This window comes from Ranitomeya variabilis, chromosome 6 (genome assembly GCF_051348905.1).
Source record: "Ranitomeya variabilis isolate aRanVar5 chromosome 6, aRanVar5.hap1, whole genome shotgun sequence".
NCBI classification, from domain to species: Eukaryota; Metazoa; Chordata; class Amphibia; order Anura; family Dendrobatidae; genus Ranitomeya; species Ranitomeya variabilis.
The window spans coordinates 574034768-574054258 of NC_135237.1; the positions used below are offsets into that span (position 1 = coordinate 574034768).

The window sequence follows — 19491 nt, forward strand, 5'->3', positions numbered from 1 at the left end:
TAAATCAAATTTTTGTGGTCAGTCAATACCACCACCTGATGCCTAGCCCCCTCGAGCCAATGGCGCCACTCCTCAAACGCCCACTTCATGGCCAAAAGCTCCCGATTCCCAACATCATAATTCCGCTCTGCGGGCGAAAATTTGCGAGAAAAGAAGGCACAAGGCCTAATGACGGAACAGTCGGAACCTTTCTGCGACAACACTGCCCCAGCTCCGATCTCCGAAGCGTCAACCTCAACCTGAAAAGGCAGATTCACATCAGGCTGACGCAACACAGGGGCAGAGGCAAAACGGCGCTTAAGCTCCTGAAAGGCCTCTACAGCATGAGGGGACCAATTAGCAACATCAGCGCCTTGTCTGGTCAAATCAGTCAGTGGTTTAACGACATCCGAAAAACCAGCAATAAATCGGCGGTAAAAGTTGGCAAAGCCCAAAAATCTCTGAAGACCCTTAAGAGAGGAGGGCTGAGTCCAGTCACAAATAGCTTGCACCTTGACGGGATCCATCTCAATGGAAGAGGGAGAAAAAATATACCCCAAAAAGGAAATTTTCTGGACCCCAAAAACGCACTTAGACCCCTTCACACACAAAGAATTAGACCGCAGAACCTGAAAAACTCTCCTGACCTGCTGGACATGAGAGTCCCAGTCATCAGAAAAAATCAGAATATCATCCAGATATATTATCATAAATTTATCCAGAAAATCGCGGAAAATATCATGCATAAAAGACTGGAAAACTGAAGGGGCATTAGAAAGACCAAAAGGCATGACCAAATACTCAAAGTGGCCCTCGGGCGTATTAAATGCGGTCTTCCACTCATCCCCCTGCCTGATCCGCACCAAATTATACGCCCCACGAAGATCAATTTTAGAGAACCACTTAGCACCCTCTATACGAGCAAACAAATCAGTAAGCAATGGCAATGGGTATTGATACTTAACAGTGATCTTATTCAGAAGCCGATAATCAATACATGGTCTCAAAGAGCCGTCTTTTTTTGAGACAAAGAAAAACCCAGCTCCCAAGGGAGAAGAAGATGGACGAATATGTCCCTTTTCCAAAGACTCCTTTATATATTCCCGCATAGCAGCATGTTCCGGCACAGACAAATTAAACAAACGACCCTTTGGATATTTACAACCCGGTATCAAATCTATGGCACAATCGCACTCACGGTGCGGAGGTAACGACCCAAGCTTGGGTTCGTCAAAGACGTCTTGATAATCAGAGAGGAACTCAGGGACTTCAGAGGGAATGGACGACGAAATAGAAACCAAAGGTACGTCCCCGTGAATACCCTTACATCCCCAGCTCAACACAGACATTGCTCTCCAGTCCAAGACTGGGTTGTGAGACTGCAACCATGGCAATCCCAGTACCAAATCGTCATGTAAATTATACAGCACCAGGAAACGAATAATCTCCTGGTGATCCGGATTGATACGCATGGTTACTTGTGTCCAGTATTGTGGTTTATTATTAGCCAATGGGGTGGAGTCAATCCCCTTCAGAGGAATAAGAGTCTCCAAAGGCTCTAAATCAAAACCACAACGATTGGCAAAGGACCAATCCATAAGACTCAGAGCGGCGCCAGAGTCAACATAGGCGTCCGTGGCAATGGATGACAAAGAACAAATCAGGGTTACAGACAAAATAAACTTAGACTGAATGGTGCCAATGGAAACAGACTTATCAAGCTTCTTTGTACGCCTAGAGCATGCTGATATAACATGAGTAGAATCCCCACAATAGAAACACAATCCATTCTTCCGTCTAAAATTCTGTCGCTCGCTCCTGGACAGAATTCTATCACACTGCATACTTTCTGGCGTCTTTTCCATAGACACCGCCAGATGGTGCACCGGTTTGCGCTCCCGCAGACGCCTATCAATCTGAATAGCCATTGTCATGGACTCATTCAGACCTGCAGGCAAAGGGAACCCCACCATAACATCCTTAACGGCATCAGAGAGACCTTCTCTGAAAGTTGCCGCCAAGGCGCACTCATTCCACTGAGTAAGCACAGACCATTTACGGAATTTTTGGCAGAAAACTTCAGCTTCGTCTTGCCCCTGAGATAGTGCCATCAAAGTTTTTTCTGCCTGAAGTTCCAAATGAGGTTCCTCATAAAGCAAGCCCAAGGCCAGAAAAAACGCATCCACATCGCGTAACGCAGGATCCCCTGCTGGCAATGAGAAGGCCCAATCTTGAGGGTCACCCCTGAGCAAGGAAATCACAATCCTAACCTGCTGAGCAGGGTCTCCAGCTGAACGAGACTTCAGGGACAAATAAAGCTTACAATTATTTCGGAAATTCTGGAAGCTAGCTCTATTCCCTGTGAAGAACTCCGGCAAAGGAATTCTCGGCTCAGATACCGGAGCATGTACCACAAAATCTTGTAAATTTTGTACTTTCGTGATGAGATTATTCAAACCCGCAGTTACACTCTGGAGATCCATTATTGTCAGGTGCACACAGAGCATACAGAGATTAGGAGGAAAAAAAGACTGCAGCAAGGCAGACTGGAGGGAAAAAAAAAAAAAAAAAAAAAAAAAATTCCAGCAGACTTCTTAAAACTCTCCTTTCTCAACCTGGGTCTTTAACACTTTACTGGCCGGTCAAACTGTCATGATCTCTGCAGGCAGAGATCATAGCAAGCCTATAGAGGGACAAGCTCTCGGAAGATGGAACTATACTGACCATGAACTAAGCCTGCCGCGCAACTAGAAATAGCCAGGTAGCATTTCCTATTTATCGCTAGATGCCCAGCTCTGGCCTAAGACCTAAATAGCTAGCAGAGGGAAATATAAGACCTGGCTCACCTCTAGAGAAATATTCCAAAGAAGACAGTAGCCCCCCACATATAATGACGGTGAGTTCAGATGTAACAACAAACGCAGCAGGAAAATAGTCTTAGCAAATTTGAGGTCCGCTTACTAGATAGCAGAAGACAGATAGTATACTTTCATGGTCAGCAGAAAAACACTAACAAAACACCATCCAGAGATTACCTTAAACTCTGGCATTAACTCATAACGCCAGAGTAGCAATCCCTGATCAACGAGAGCTTTCCAGACACAGTAACAAAACTTCAGCTGTGAACTGGAACAAATAGGCAAAACAAAACATGGACAAAAGTCCAACTTATCTAGTAGTAGTCTAGAAGCAGGAACAAGCACTGAGAGGCATCAGATAACATTGTTGACCGGCAAGAAACCACCATAGAAATGAGCTTAAATAGCGACACCCACTACTGATGGAACCAGGTGAAACAGGAAAGAGGATGACAAGTCCAATTCCACAAGCGGCCACCGGGGGAGCCCAGAATCCAAATTCACAACACAGAGGACTTTGGTCTGCTATGCTACAGCACTATTGTTAGATCTCTGACACAGGTTCCTCTATAGTACCTCTTGTCAGCACATTTGCACTCTATTACAGGGAGCCTTTATACCGCATGCAGAGGACTTTGGTCTGTTATGCTACAATGCTATTGTTAGATCTTTGATATAGGTTCCTCTATAGTACCTCCTGTCAGTACACCTGCACTTTATTACAGGGAGGCTGAGCACATCAGTCCAGTAAGTTTGATATCGGTATTTGGCTTTGGAGTATCTGAGGCATATCAGTGGCTAATCTTATGTATGGGTACACCATAGATTTTTTTCTAATCATGTGTGGTATTGTTATAGAATAAAACAAAAAATAAGCCACGGTTATATATATATATATATATATATATAAAACATAGGCACCATGCACTTTAACCTGTCTGTATAGCTGCCGTTATCATATTGATGCATCTATAGTAATAACCACTAGGTGGCATACCGAATGATATGTTTATACTGTATGAGATTTAGATACTGTGGATTTTTTTCACCAGGACCTATGTTAGATTGGAGGCATCATTAACATTACATTCATGTGTTTATAATTATGATTGAGATACTTTTTCTCTTTTGTTTGAAATAAAGTTTGTATTTTTTTAACTATACATTCTTGTGGCCTATCTATATGAGTTTCTTAGAGAGGTCTTGTGTTATTTAGTAATTTTGAATGTGTTATGCTATATTTATGGACTAATTATGTATACCCGTGTCACAATATTCACCATTATTTAAATTAGTACACATGCGTAGTAAGCTGCGTTCCCGAACATGTTGGAGCGCCCCCAGACGCAGGGCCGCGGGGTACTAGATACCAGGCCTCTCTGTCTCGGTCCTGGGGTTGTCACGGTGGCTAGACCCGGTCCATGACCCTGCTAAGGGGCGCCAATGAAAGGTGTGATCATGGTGCGTGGCGCAAGGTGCGATGAATAACGAGGACACAGGGTTGTAGTCTCTTTACCTTTTACTGTAGACTTCAGCATCCACAATCCAGAGCACTGCTAACAGGGCTGGCTGAGACCGGCCGGTCCGAAGGCACATCCAGAGTTCCCTTTGCAGGTGGAAATTAGTGCCTTCCTTCTAGCGCCTGTGTGTTGTAGTCCTTCCCTGCTGAGCACCATGGGATAGTCCTCACAACTGTCGTGTATGTTTCTGTTCTTTCTCTCCGTCCCCCAGATGATATGGATAGGACGCACCCGTATGACGGGGTAGGCCTGGAGTTATTTTATAGGGACCCCAGTGACGCCCCTCTCCCACAATTGCCTCCGTTGTCTTCATTAGGTGATTTAGGTGGGAGCCAACCTATAATTAACTGCCGGCCGTAGTTTAAAGTAATCCGTGGAGTCTCTTACTTTCCCGGCCGCCGGCTACGCGCCTCAGAAGGATGTTGCTGATCTTGAGGCACGACTCCTTCTGGTTCTATCTCCTTTGTGCTGTGATCTCGTTTCTCACTTCTCCACAATATACTTCGCTTCGTGTCCTTTCTTAGGAGTCTGCCGCTATAAGGTGCAGGCACGGCTCTGTAACGATCTGTCCTTATCTAGGCCTCTGTCAGGATCCCACCCCTGACAGGTCCTCTCTCGAGCTCTTCCCAGCTACTTTCTTCCTAACTTCTATCCAGCCCCCAGTTTTACCCAAGTGTGAGGAGTGGCCTAGTGGATAGGGCCTTTTGCTCCCCCTGGCGGCCGGAGTGTGAAGTGTAATGTGTCTGTGATACCTGGTCAGGTGAACTCCTTTAGTGCCATCAGACATACCATCACTCCCCTTAGCGGCGGAGCGACAGTACTGCAACGACCAGGACTCTGGGGCGCTGCATTAACATACATGTGACTAGGAAGATAGTGCAGTTTTACCGCATCTAATGAAAGTGTATGAGTAATTTACGCAGTGGAGACTGAGCATCTCTACTACATAAACTGACATGCTGCAGTCTGGAAAGACGCGCCACATGTCCATCTCTGCGGGTGAGCAGCGGGCATCGGGTGCAGCATCCACTATGCTGTAACATCTGGCTGCTGCGGGTTGGATGCTGCGGATGTATGCAGCATCCAACCCTCAGCATTTACTGACCGTGTGCACATACACCAATATATCTGTAAACAGGAAATCCCTTTGTTTTCATTCCCAGAAGCCAACTTTCAATTAGCTTTATTTCAAGTGATAAAAAAAAATGCAATGAAAAAACGCATGCAGAAAAAAAAACGCATCAAAAACGTATATAAAAAAACGCAGGTGACCTGCCAGTGACCTCAGATGCAAATTTGGTGCAGATTTCTCCTGCGTCAAATCCTGAGCCATTCCTGATTGTGTGCACATACCCTTACCCTCCTCTGGCTCACCACGCCACTGGAGCACCTGCTAGGGCCGTGGGGCACTCGGGCCGGGTCCAATGGTTCTTCAGGGGGTTGTCACGGCAGCAGTGACCCGGTCCGTCGCCCAATAAAATTATTAAAATGAAGAGGAAATAAAGTCTATAGGGAGTTAGTTTGTGATGCCACCTGTGGTGTTCGGCAATGTATGGCCGACGCTGCTTAAGGGGACCGCTGGTGATGCAGCTGGGATGGTTCTGCTCCCCACAGGTGGAGCGGGGCCCCAGGGCTACCAGTATAGTTGGTGAGGGATCGTAGATGAAGAGGTGCAGGACTGAGGGTGCGGGAAATGACTGGAGGACACAAGGATTTCATTTTCCTTTACTTGTTTGTTGCAGGTTCAGTCCGGGGCACAGATGATGGGGTCTGGGCAGCCTGGAAGCAACTTAGGTTCCACCTAGCCAGGTGGGTTTGGATGCCTTCCTTCTGCGCTATTCTCTTGGGTCCTTGCGGCTTTAAGCTCTGCTCAAGTTCCTCTCCTGAATGTTGCTTCTAACCTGTATGGCAGACAGCACAAGCCTATCACGGGCACTGCCTTTTCACTGGCAGCCCCGACTCTTGGTCTGCTGTGGTGCCTCTGGGTGTTCAGTGTGGCCAGGGAGCTTGCAGTTCCCTGCCCTCCAGATTTGGCTGTCGAGGCGTACAGCTCCCACACAGCCAAGGACTCTGGCATCCTCTTTGTCAGCGCTCTCTCCTGGGGTGAGCTTAGTTACAGCTCCACTCTCCAGGTTCTCCTTGTCTGCTCTCCTCTCACTCTCAGACTAAACTGACTAAGCCCACCTCCAGGCCAGAACTTATAGGGAATAATGATGAGCGAGTATACTCATTGCTCGGGTTTTCCAGAGCACACTTAGGTGATCTCCGAGTATTTGTTATTGCTCGGAGATATAGTTTTCATCACCTCAGTTGTATGATTTACGGCTTCCAGACACGCTGAATACATGTGGGAATTCCCTAACAAACAGGCATTCCTCACATGTATTCAGCGTATCTGGAAGCCATAAATCATGCAACTGAGGCAATGAAAGCTATATCTGCAGCACCCCAGGGTCCTGGTCATTGCAGTAATGTCATTCTCCTCTAGGGGGAGTGATGTTACGTTTGGAGGCAATGAAGGAGATCTCTTTACCAGGTATCACAAACATACAATACATTTCATACTCCAGGCCACCAGGGGGAGCTATGCTCCTATTTATTAGGGCACTATTCACACTTAGGTAAAACTGGTGGTCTGGAGAGGAAGTTAGGCAGTTGCTGGCTGAGCTTCGCTCAGGTAGTTGGTCCCTGACAGGGGTGGGAGCCAGTCAGAGGCCGAGACAGAAGGTCATGGAGCTGCACCTGCCCTAAGTGCGGCAGTTCCTAAGAACAGACATCAAGGAGAACTGTATTGTAGAGAGGGTGAAGAAGTCATAGCAAAGGAGTGGATACCAGAAGGAGTTCTGCCCTGCACAGGCTGCCTCCTTCTGAGGCACAGGATCCCGGTAGCCGGAACACCGAGGGAGCAACAGTCCTTTATGCCTTGCTCCAGAGACCGGCAGAACAGCTAATTGCAAGTTACTGATCCGCCCCATACCCAGGAGGCAAGGTGGCACCGCTTAGAGGCCGGGGCATGATAGAGTCCCTGTAAAAAGCCTCAAGCCACTGGTCATATGGGTTTGTCCTATCCAACAGGGGGACAGAGAGAAAGAGATAATATCAATAACATCTACAACATATGTGAGGACCTTATGAGAGGCTTAGCAGTAAGGTACTACAGCACCAAGGCGCTAGAGGAAGGCTACTGATTTCCACCTGGACAAGGGGACTCTGGAGTTACCTCCAAACCGGCCGGACTCTGCCTGCCCTGTGATCTGTGCTCTGGACTGTTGGATGCTGAAGCCTTCAGTAAAAAGGTAAAGAGACTGCAACCTTGTGTCCTCGTTCCTCACTGCGCCTCTCACCATCCACCATCTACACATTGGGAAGCCCTGAGGACATACTTCACCTATGGGAAGGTATATCATCTAGCTGCTATAACATCACCCCAGCGGACCCCTTCAAGCAACCTCAGTCACCCTGACCGAATACCGCAGGTGGCGTCACGAACATTTCCCCTATAAAGACCTTTTCCCCCTTTTTCACGGACATCCCAGGGCCAAGGACCGGGTCAGCCACCGTGACATCCCCCTTGTGAACCGAAGGACCCGGTACCGAGTACCCCACGGCCCCATGGGGGCGCTCCATTTCTCCAAGCAATAACAAATACTCGGAGGTCACCCAAGCATGCTCATGAAAACCCGAGCAACGAGTACACTCGCTCATCACTAATAGGGAAGCTTCCCTGAAACCAGGTGTTAGAGTTCCCCCTTCTAGTCTGGAGTCAGGAAGATGTTGGATGCTGGTATCACCTGGTAAGGGGACCCCTCCTTGTTTCCAGGCATGACATCACCCCCTGTGAGAGAGGCAATGCCACTGTGGCAAACGGACTCCTGGGGTGCCACACCCCCTCTCTGCAGGTCATGGGTCTCCTCCGTCATCAATTTCTTTCCTTTCTGCAACAACATGCTCAGACCCAGCAGTTCCAGACCCAGTGCCCTGTCAGCACCCACAGCCCGGTCTTCTCCCTTACATCTTCACAGACAGGTCTGGAACAGCTTTACTCATAAAAAGGCATATAGCTGGATCGTTACAGGTGCCCATGTAAAAGGGTTATTGATTAAAGTTTATGTTCGTGTTGCCACCTGTGGTATTCGATCAGTGGGGACCGATACTGCTTAAAGGGGTCCTCTAGGGTGGTGATATGGCAGCTAGATGGTATAACTTCCCACAGTTGAAGTATATCCCCAGGGCTACCGGTGTATAGGTGAAGAGGGTGAGAGGAGCAGTGAAGAACGAGGACACAGGTTTGCTGTCTTTTTACCTGGTTTACTGTAAGCTTCAGGCAACCGCAGGGCACCAGATAACAGGTACAGGCAAGGTCCGGCCGGCTTGGAAGCAAATCCAGAGTCCCCTTTACCAGGTGGAGATTAAAGTTTTCCTCAAAGCGCACTGGTGTTGTAGTCCCTCACTGCCTATGGCTTCTGATACTCGCAGTTCCTCTCTGTCCCCCATATAGGTTAGGGACACAAACCCGTATGGCAGGTGACTCGAGCCTTTTTACCGGGTCTCCATCACTACCCGGGCCCTATATATCACTGTGCCTCCTGGGTGTAAAGGTTTAATGAAACAATATTGCTGCCGCACTACATTATAAATACCCACAAATTCAGGGAGGGGTGCAAAAAAAGTGGCTAATGATAATAACCATAAAAAGAAGAAAAGAGGCCACTATAGAATCTGCACACCATCGATAGGATATAAGAAAAGGAACAAACTTTATTGGTAACAAATGCTAAAAACCGTTAAAACTGATACAAAAGAAAATCCCCCATAAGGCCTGTTAATTGTACATTCTACATATATAAACAAAATAACCCACATGGCACTGAATAAGAATATATAGACAACATAATATACTGCTGGGTGAAATATAGAACACATACACTATAATAAGCATACAGATCTTTTGAGTGTATTCAATCCCAGCAAGTGATAGGACAAGGACAAAAATCCCCCTGAGATAAAGTGGGCTGCTCATACGTGAGTACTGCCCCAGGCATGAAATGGCACCAGCCCCGGTGTACAGTGCAAGGTGGCTGCAAATGCGGATAAAGGGGGTACCACAGCCGTGAAAATCCTAACAGGACCACAGCCCAAACAGCACAGACGTGGCCCAAGACTCACCTAATAATAAAGGGGAGTAACCTGAATGGCCAGTGGAAGGAACAGGACCAAATGGTGGGAGGACCCAACGCGTATCGCGGTTGCCAAGACCGCTTTGTCCAATGTTACCAATAAAGTTTGTTACTTTTCTTATATCCTACCAGTGGTGTGCAGATTATATAGTGGCCTCTTTCTTCTTTTCCTGGGTGTAAAGGCGGACAAGTAATTTAAAGTCCAGCTGTCCTGCTGGTTTCTGCTATGCCCCTTAGAGTCCGGCACAGCCTCGGTTTTCCGGAATCTGCGCTAGCCAGGGAGGTAGTCAAATCACTGCTCTGCTCCCCTGGTGTAACTCTCCTTTTCTCTTCTGCACACTTTCCACAAGTTCTTTCCTTCTAAGTTTGCTCTCTCCAGGAGCTGTAGTACCTCTGACTGCATGGCCCCTTTAGACCTTCTGACACTATGTCAGTCTGCCTTAGTCTCTGTCCTCTGACAGAATACTTCTCTTCTGCCATCTGGCACTAACTGTCTCCTTTCCCTCCAGACGAGAATGTATTTATAGGGGAGTTCACCCTAAACCAGGTTTAGAGCTCCCCCTTCTGGCCTGGAGTATGAACGTGTTGTGTGTATGTGATTACCTGGTGAAAGGTATCCTTCATCTCTTCCAAGCATGACATCACTCTCCCCATGAGGAAATCAATGCCACTGTGGCAACAAGGACCCTGGGGCATCACATATACACCATGGGCAGTCCGCATTTTTGGAACTAGAGGCCCAACCATGGTTGCTTTCCCTGTAGCTACTGTTCTGCTTGCACCAATGTCTTTCACAGCACCATGTTTGACTCTGCCGACGGGTTTCAGAATTTTTCCATCAGCCAATACATAACCTGTAGTAGCACCAATGTAACACATTACACAACCTGTGGTTGCCCCAAACTTTCTGTGGGACTCACTTCAAGGGAATTGAGGGTCAGAATACGGGAGACTGAGGGACATTGGTGCTGCCAGGACTATAGAGGATCTAAAGATTCATCACAATTGTCACCCCGAAACGCTCATAGTACGAGGCATCGACATAGTTCATAGTGGCCAAAGGGGAGGGGATACTAAAAACATTATTGCTCATCTTGGAGCCAGTTGGATTGTTCTTTGGGTACTTTGACTCCTTCTGCTCTAAGGAAGCACGTTTTGCATCTTGTAATGACATTTCCTTTCCACTTATACTTCTTTTTTATTTACACTCTTCACATTACACTGGTGAACACAAAAAAATCATCAGAAAAGGTAATATGTCTGTTTTATGGAGTTTGAGATGCAGATTCCAAAATATGCTTAGTTTTGCTCTATCACAAAGTTTCTGAGATAGAAGTATTTTTGTTATTATGTTATTTCTGCATTTTCAATGTATGTGGTTTGTCCTGTTATTCCCATTTCTTTGCTTGCCTTACTTAATTGTGAATTTTCTTACAGGGACAACATCAGTAAAGGTTATAGTGAGTTTTATGGGAAGGAGTATTGACAGTGCAGACAACCAATGACTGCTTCTCAGAAAGTCACATGTTATGGGGAGGAGCTAACTGTTATGAGGCAGTAAGATTTGAGTCAGTCAGAAAAGGATGGTGATGGCAGCAAGGACTGGTATGTGAGACTGACAAGAGACCGGCCTCTACAGGGATCTGAGCCGTGCCACAGGGAGATAGAAGGGAAGGCAGCGGACAGCCGCCATTGTGAGAGGATTTTCACTGCATTTCTGGGAGGGCAAGTCGCCTCAGAGGGACGAAAACCGCTCAGCCACTGAGGTGTAACTGAGTGAGGGTCTCCACAGAGAGACAACCTGAAAGCAGCCAATATCACACTGAGAAACTGCCTGACTGCAAATGTCCATCTGTAAGGAATAGGCTGACCAGTTTACCTCACAACTGTAGAAAGTTATCTACCAGATTACCACCAGTAACATCAGAGCTAAACACAAGCTGCCTCCGTCACCTTCGGGGAAATATCTACATATAGTTGGCAAGCTCATCGCATTTTTTTTTGGTTTGCCACCATCATTGAACTGAACTTATTCTACTGTTTGAACTGATTTAAAGAAGAAAAATGCCCCGACAGTGTATCAATCATCTGAAGAGATTCTGCTGTGTGTGTGGTTACTTTACACCGAAAGGCCAAGTACGTTCAATCACTCATGATACTAAAACGATGGACCAAATGTACTTTAAGTGTCCACTTGGTGATCAAGACAAAAGCTGTGATGTGATATGCTCAAGTTGTTCAGATGGTCTTTGTGACTGGTTGAATATGAGCAAAGTGGCTATGCCATTTGCTGTTCCCATGATTTGGAGAGAACCCCCCCCCCAAAAAAAAATCAAAAAAAAATCACAGTGATGACGGCTACTTTTGATTTTATCAAAAATCTTGAAGGACTTTTCTACAAAGAACAAACATAAGATTAATTACTCTGAACTTGAATCTGCGATTAGGCCAGTTCCACATGATGGCACATTGCCAGTTCCTGTACCACCGTTGTCTGGATTGGATGAAAATGAAGTAGAATATGAAGACTATGGAGCTGAAGCTACTGGTGAAGACATGGAGCCCTCAAGTCAAGATGAGCATGTACCTGATGGAGCAGCCGAGCAGCCAGAACGCTTTACTCAACATGAATTAAATGATCTCATCAGTGACCTGTCATTGTCAAAAGATAAAGCTGAACTTCTTGCATCTAGGGGGAAACAGAAGAATCTTCTTCATGATGATGTCAAACTCTAAATGTTAAGAAACTGAGATCTTGGAAAAGCTTCAAGTGGATCTGTGAAATGTCTTCGGCTAAGTTCACATTAGCGTTCGGGGGCTTTGCGTATGGCTGCGTAAGTCCTCCATTATGCCCTGCCTACTTCTGCATACTTCAGCATGCATCTTGCGTACCTATCTTTAACATTTGGTATGCAAGACATGCAGATGTATGCAGATGCGTTGTTTTGATGCGCACGCCAACCGCACGGTAACTCAACAAGTTGCATTTTGTGCAGATGGCGGGCGTGTCAAAACGACGCATCCACATACATCCGCATGTCCTGCGTACCCAAATGTTAAAGATAGGTATGCAAGACGCATGCAGAAGTATGCGGAAGTAGGCGGAGCAAGTACGCAGCCCTCCACAAAGCCCTGGTACGCAAGTGTGAACCCATCCTTAGGAAAACAAGAATCTCCAGAATATGTTGAAGATGTTGAGGAACTGCTAAATGCATACCAGTGTCTCGATGTCGCATGTCTCTGAAAATGCACTTTTTTGCCTGCACATTTAGATTTCTTCCCTCAAAATCTTGGGGGATATAAGTGATGAAGAAGGCGACCAGGACATTAAAGTAATGGAACACCGCAATGATGGCAGATTACTGCTGGATGTTATATAGGGAGAACCCTGAACAATCGTTACAACGACATAATGTCAAGCACTTAATTTCTGCTCATAGTCTGGTTTCTATTTTGCATGGGAAATTATTTGGGTTCAATAAAACCTGTTTTGTAAAGTGAAGCATTTTTTTTTTATACATAGATTACTGTTTTCTTAATGTCACCAGTGTATTTCCTATACCTTATAATAATGATGCTGCTCCATGGAAATTATACGTGCTAGAGAAAAAATGTAGACATTTTTTAAATCAAGACTGAATCAAGATTCAGAAAAGTACAAAGTCACCTGTGATGATTATAAAAAATATTTGTAGACTGTGTTATACATTTATTGATGCCTTTACTCTGTTTTATTGCAGTCGCTCATCAGATAAATGATCTACATTTTTTGACTAATCTTTCCAAAGTATTTTCTGCTTGAAATATCCCTGGACGTTTTGTCGAATCAACATCATATCTGGTGCTACTAATCTGCCATCTATACTTGATGAAGCACAATGTCATGTTCTCATACATAGATATAATACAGACTCAGGATTTCCTTCCACCGCACCAATCCTGTAACTACTTCCCTCATCAGTGAGCTGATATAATCCTCCTCCAATTTGTTTCTTAACCAATTTGTATTTTGGCAACATGTTGTATTTGATCCTCTTTATGCCCAGGATTCTATATAATTGGCAATCTACAATTGATAGTCCATACTATTATTATCTCACTGATGTGAGCGGTGTGCACGTGCGCTTTACGCTGCCTCACGCCTCCATCCACTTCTGGGCATCGTTATTCTCTCTGCGCATGTCTGGGTACCATGGTTATAAGTCCCCACTTCCAGACATGCGCACTCACTGCTTGATGGATGGGGTGTTTGGCACTCAGCGATTTGTGCATGCGCCGACCGTCCAAACTCATTGGCTCACCGCCGGTCCTGGTTGATAACGTCCTGCAGGGTTTTCGCACTATCTATTTTACCATTGAGAAAGCTACTCTGCTAGAAAGCAAAACACGCGTTGGGGACTCTCCTTGGGTTAATTTGAGCCCCTTCTATTCGCACAATGGGTAAGAACAGGCATATTTATTATGACTTATATTTGACTTTGTGGATGGCATTATGTGGGGATTATGACCACGGTGTCCATTACTTTCATTCATCTCCCCCTGTGTATATCCATTCCATTCATGCAGTAGCTGTCTCTTGCTTTCCCATGACCTGTCTGTCTGTCTTTATATTTTTAGCTTTATAAACTCCAATTTTTTCCTCCTTGTTTTTTTTCCTATTTTGAAGAGTGGCTTTGTTTACTTCCTTTTTCATTTTGGTCTATTATGGTCTGATTTGGTGGATCTATCAAGTACCTGGTAAATTTGTTTTCATTTATATTCACCAATCTCTACGGCCATGATTAGCGAAGAACAGGACACTCGATATCTGCATTACAAAGCAAGCACTGCACTGCGTCTCCTTGTGGACACTCACCTCTGAGAAAGTCTTGGGGGCTGCCCTTAAATCCATGTATTTGGGGGTACCCAGCAGAGGAATTGGGGTAGGTCCGGGAGGCAATGACCGGTATCTATGCTGTTTGGACCAGGAGAGGAAAATATAGACCGTGAGGAGAAAAACAAGAGAAAGAGCGAGGATGGTGAACAGCTCCATGGCTCCTGTGAATAGGAACAGAGGATTTGATAATTAGTACCAGCTCTGCATTCACTAAACACTGAAAGCAATGATCTCACCAATCTTCAGAGGTCTATTCCAATCCTGACCACACCGTGGTGTCCTCTGACACTTCCTCCATCTTGATTGCTCTCCTAGTTCTGATACTTGTCTAATTTCGACTATATTTCCATCTTATCATTCATCCATGCTGATTGTTCTTCGAGTCCTGACTCATCTCATCCTCTGACTATCTCCATCTTGTTAGTCCTCCATCCTGATCAATCCCTTAAGGTACCTTCACACTAAACGATATCGCTAGCAATCCATGACGTTGCAGCGTCCTGGCTAGCGATACCGTTGAGTGTGACACGCAGCAGCGATCAGGATCCCGCTGTGATATCGCTGGTCGTTGAAGAAAGTTCAGAACTTTATTTGGTCGTCAGACCGGCGTGTATCGTCGTGTTTGACACCAAAAGCAACGATGCCAGCGATGTTTTACACTGGTAACCAGGGTAAACATCGGGTTGCTAAGCACAGGGCCGCGCTTAGTAACCCGATGTTTACCCTCGTTACCAGTGTAAAATGTAAAAATAACAAACAGTACATAACTCACCTTTGCGTCCCCCGGCGTCCGCTTCCTGCACTGACTGAGCGCCGGCCGTAAAGTGAAAGCACAGCGGTGACGTCACCGCTCTGCTGTTAGGGCCAGCACTCAGTCAGTGCAGGAAGCGGACGCCGGGGGACGCGAAGGTGAGTATGTACTGTTTGTTATTTTTACATTTTACACTGGTAACCAGGGTAAACATCGGGTTACTAAGCGCGGCCCTGCGCTTAGCAACCCGATGTTTACCCTAGTTACCCGGGGACCTCGGCATCGTTGGTCGCTGGAGAGCGGTCTGTGTGACAGCTCTCCAGCGACCACACAGCGACGCTGCAGCGATCGATATCGTTGTCTGTATCGCTGCAGCGTCGCTTAGTGTGAAGGTACCTTTAGTTCTGACTCTCATCCTATACTCTGACTATATCTCAAATTATCTTTTGACTTTACTGACCTATCTCCTAGTTCTGACCCTCGTCCCATCCTTGGTCTACATCTCCATCTTATCCTTCTTCCATCCTGATCACTCTCATAGTTCTGACTCTCGTCCCTTCTTCTGACCATCCCTACATCGTATTCTTCCTCCATACTGATTACTCTCCTAGTTTTGACCCTTGTCCCATCCTTGTCTGTATCTCCATCTTCAGAGTCAATGTAAGGCTGTCCATTTAGGAGCCCTGAGGAGGCAGCCCCAGGGATAAGGGAAGTGCCAGGAGCTGCCGCAGCTCCAGCTGAAAAACCTCAAAAGGAGGATAGACACAGAGTTAAAAGGTAGAAATCGATCACCGGAGCGCTGAAAGGAGACACTGGGTAAAGTTTAGCCACAACTAAACTAAACTTTATCCAGTGTCAGTGTCTCCTTTCAGCGCTCCGGTGACTATTTCTACCTTTAACCCTATATCTCCATCTTATCCTTCATTAGAGGTGAGCGAACCTTTCACGGTCCAGTTTGATTCGGATTCACAGAATGGACCACCATTTGCTGAACAGTTTGCCGAACGTATCCGAACAACATTAGGTTCAATGGGAGGCAAAAACAAATGCACCATAAGGGATGACAAAAAGCTTCCTAAACAGCTAAAATTTGTAGAAATTGTCAAATGGCACAGCAACAGTCAGCCATGGGCCAAGCATGAGGCATCAGGCTCTGGCGCAGAATTTACAGCTTGGAATTGAAGTTTCAATGAGGACTTGGTGGTGAAGGGAGCGGTGTAAGCCTTCACTTAATTTTAATTTTTTTTTTTTAAATTCCAGCCACACTCAGATGGCACAAACATCAGTTTCATAAAGCTTTCATGGAAGAAAAATGTAAGGAAAGTAACGCAGGTAGTTGACTTAAAGTGAGTGCGGCCTGCCTGTCTGTCCTACTTAAACAGGCCATTGACCATTGCCCAAAGTACAGATTACCCCAAGGGGTCTGCATCATACACACTGGAAGAGACTGATGGGAACCTCACAATACATTCTGCAGTTATTACAATAGGCAGAGATAGGGAGTACAAGTGTCCCCATTACACAATGTCCAAAGGTTTACAAAAATTACCTAAGGGGTCAGTATAATTGTTCCGTTTCCGATATCTAATTTATTACATCTGAATATCTGTTTGCATATTTTGCAGTTATTCATTAGTATGACTATAGAGAAACTTGCATATTCATAATCTTTGTCTGTAGTGTTTTGGCTCCCTCTAGCCGTCAGAGTCATGTTCAGGGTCCTATTTTCTGGGTTTTTTTTATTTTCTATGTCTGATTCTCCTCCCCTCTTTTTGCAATGCATCATGGGAGCTCAGTCTCCCTCCATTTCCTTCATCCTGTATCCGGGAAGGAGCTCATCCATTGCTGCCCCCTTGAGATTGCATTGCTGGTATGTATTCATGCTTTCTATAGGCAATTTCTGTTCTAATATTAGCCTAGCTTAGACAATTGTATCTCTAGTTCAGTTACTAGCTTTGTAAATGTTCATGCATAATGTCTAATGTGTAATATGTATTTCTGCTGTATCATGCACTGATTGTATGTATTCTGATTGTTCCCAGTTCCACCGCACCAATATACTACTACGTTCAATAAAAGCACAGACTCGACCACAGTCTCCTTATTGGACTCCGGTATAGTGGTTTAGCTGCCTGTATAGCTACATGAGCCTGACTCATTTAGTGAGGACAGAACAATAATACACGCTGAGAGAGACAATGATGGGGACTTCACAATAGATTTTGCAGTTCTTACAATAGGTAGAGATAGAGAGCACAAGTTTCACCATTGCACAAAGTGCAAAGTTTTCTAAAAGTAAAAAACATTACCCACATGGGGTTTACATGTATGACCACTAAGTACTTGTTGTAGAAGCAGGAGGAGGAGGAGGAGGAGGATGATGATGTGGTGATTTCCTTAGTGGTTTTCTATGGTAAAGCATGGACGTTAAGACAATTTTCAAAAATAAAAGATTTAGCCTGCAGTTACATTACGTTTGTCATCCGTAGGGCTTACAAAGTCAGAGGAAACCCAGCCCTTGTTCAATTTTAGAAGAGTCAGCCCATTTGCATTTTCCATTGACAGGCGTGTGCTCCTATCTGCTATGATTACACCGGCAAACTAACAACTCACTCCGACAACACATTTGCCGCAGTGCTTGGCAGCACCTCCAAGGCATACAAGGAGAGGTTGGACCAAGTGTGCAGTTTGGACAACCAATAGTTATAGGCACTAAAGAATTAGGAAGGATGCTAGTATGGTCACTTAAGTAGACTTTCACCATCTTGGTCAACTTCTCCCTCCTTGTCATAGTTACACCCATAGATAGCCCTTGCTGATGTGATGGTTTCATGAAAATGGCCCAGTTGGTGGACATTTCCCCCTCCCCTGATTTGCACCTGGTGTGCGTGGCTCCCCCCCCCTGTAATCCTTGTGGGTGAAAAGAGTCTGCACCTCTTCCAGCAGCCTTGTCTGAGGGTAATCTTTTCAGCAAGTGATAACAAAAATTCCCCATTAAATGTCACCTGCTTAACCCAGCAGGAAGTACAGCGGCGTCTAAAAATCACAAAAATTGACAAATCTCCGGGCCCGGATGGGATCCACCCTCGAATACTGCAGGAATTAAGTACAGTCATTGATAGACCATTATTTTTAATCTTTAAAGACTCCATAATAACAGGGTCTGTACCACAGGACTGGCGTATAGCAAATGTGGTGCCAATATTCAAAAAGGGGACAAAAACTGAACTCGGTAATTATAGGTCAGTAAGCTTCACCTCTACTGTGGGTAAAATCCTGGAGGGCATTCTAAGGGATGCTATACTGGAGTATCTGAAGAGGAATAACCTCATGACCCAGTATCAGCACGGGTTTACTAGGGACCGTTCATGTCAGACTAATTTGATCAGCTTCTATGAAGAGGTAAGTTCCGGACTGGACCAAGGGAACCCAGTGGACGTAGTGTATATGGACTTTTCAAAAGCTTTTGATACGGTGCCACACAAAAGGTTGATACATAAAATGAGAATAATGGGGACCGGGGAAAATATGTGTAAGTGGGTTAAGAGCTGGGTCAGGGATAGGAAACAAAGGGTGGTTATTAATGGAGCACACTCGGACTGGGTCGCGGTTAGCAGTGAGGTACCACAGGGGTCAGTATTGGGCCCTCTTCTTTTTAACATATTTATTAATGACCTTGTAGGGGGCATTCAGAGCAGAATTTCAATATTTGCAGATGACACCAAACTCTGCAGGGTAATCAATACAGGGGAGGACAATTTTATATTACAGGATGATTTATGTAAACTAGAAGCTTGGGCTGATAAATGGCAAATGAGCTTTAATGGGGATAAATGTAAGGTCATGCACTTGGGTAGAAGCAATAAGATGTATAACTATGTGCTTAATTCTAAAACTCTGGGCAAAACCGTCAATGAAAAAGACCTGGGAGTATGGGTGGATGACAGACTCATATTCAGTGGCCAGTGTCAGGCAGCTGCTACAAAGGCAAATAAAATAATGGGATGCAGTAAAAGAGGCATAGATGCTCATGAGGAGAACATAATTTTACCTCTATACAAGTCACTAGTGCGACCACACTTAGAATACTGTGCACAGTTCTGGTCTCCGGTGTATAAGAAAGACATAGCTGAACTGGAGCGGGTGCAGAGAAGAGCGACCAAGGTTATTAGAGGACTGGGGGGTCTGCAATACCAAGATAGGTTATTACACTTGGGGCTGTTTAGTTTGGAAAAACGAAGACTAAAGGTACCTTCACACGAAGCGACGCTGCAGCGATAGCGACAACGATGCCGATCGCTGCAGCGTCGCTGTTTGATCGCTGGGGAGC

General features: G+C 45.5%; 1 protein-coding gene across 5 annotated transcripts in view; it reads right to left on the reverse strand.

Annotated features, from left to right (window-relative positions):
- LOC143783138 (cytochrome P450 2C20-like) overlaps positions 1 to 19491 on the reverse strand; it is a 522836-nt gene that overhangs the window by 170644 nt on the left and 332701 nt on the right. For 2 of the 5 annotated variants that reach the window (XM_077271447.1, XM_077271450.1), the window contains exon 2: positions 14390 to 14571. The exons of the other annotated variants lie outside the window; for them this stretch is intronic. In XM_077271447.1, the coding sequence (XP_077127562.1) occupies positions 14390 to 14566 (177 nt within the window). In that variant the 5' untranslated portion in view covers positions 14567 to 14571. The remainder of the gene's footprint in view (positions 1 to 14389; positions 14572 to 19491) is intronic. 5 annotated transcript variants of the gene reach the window in all.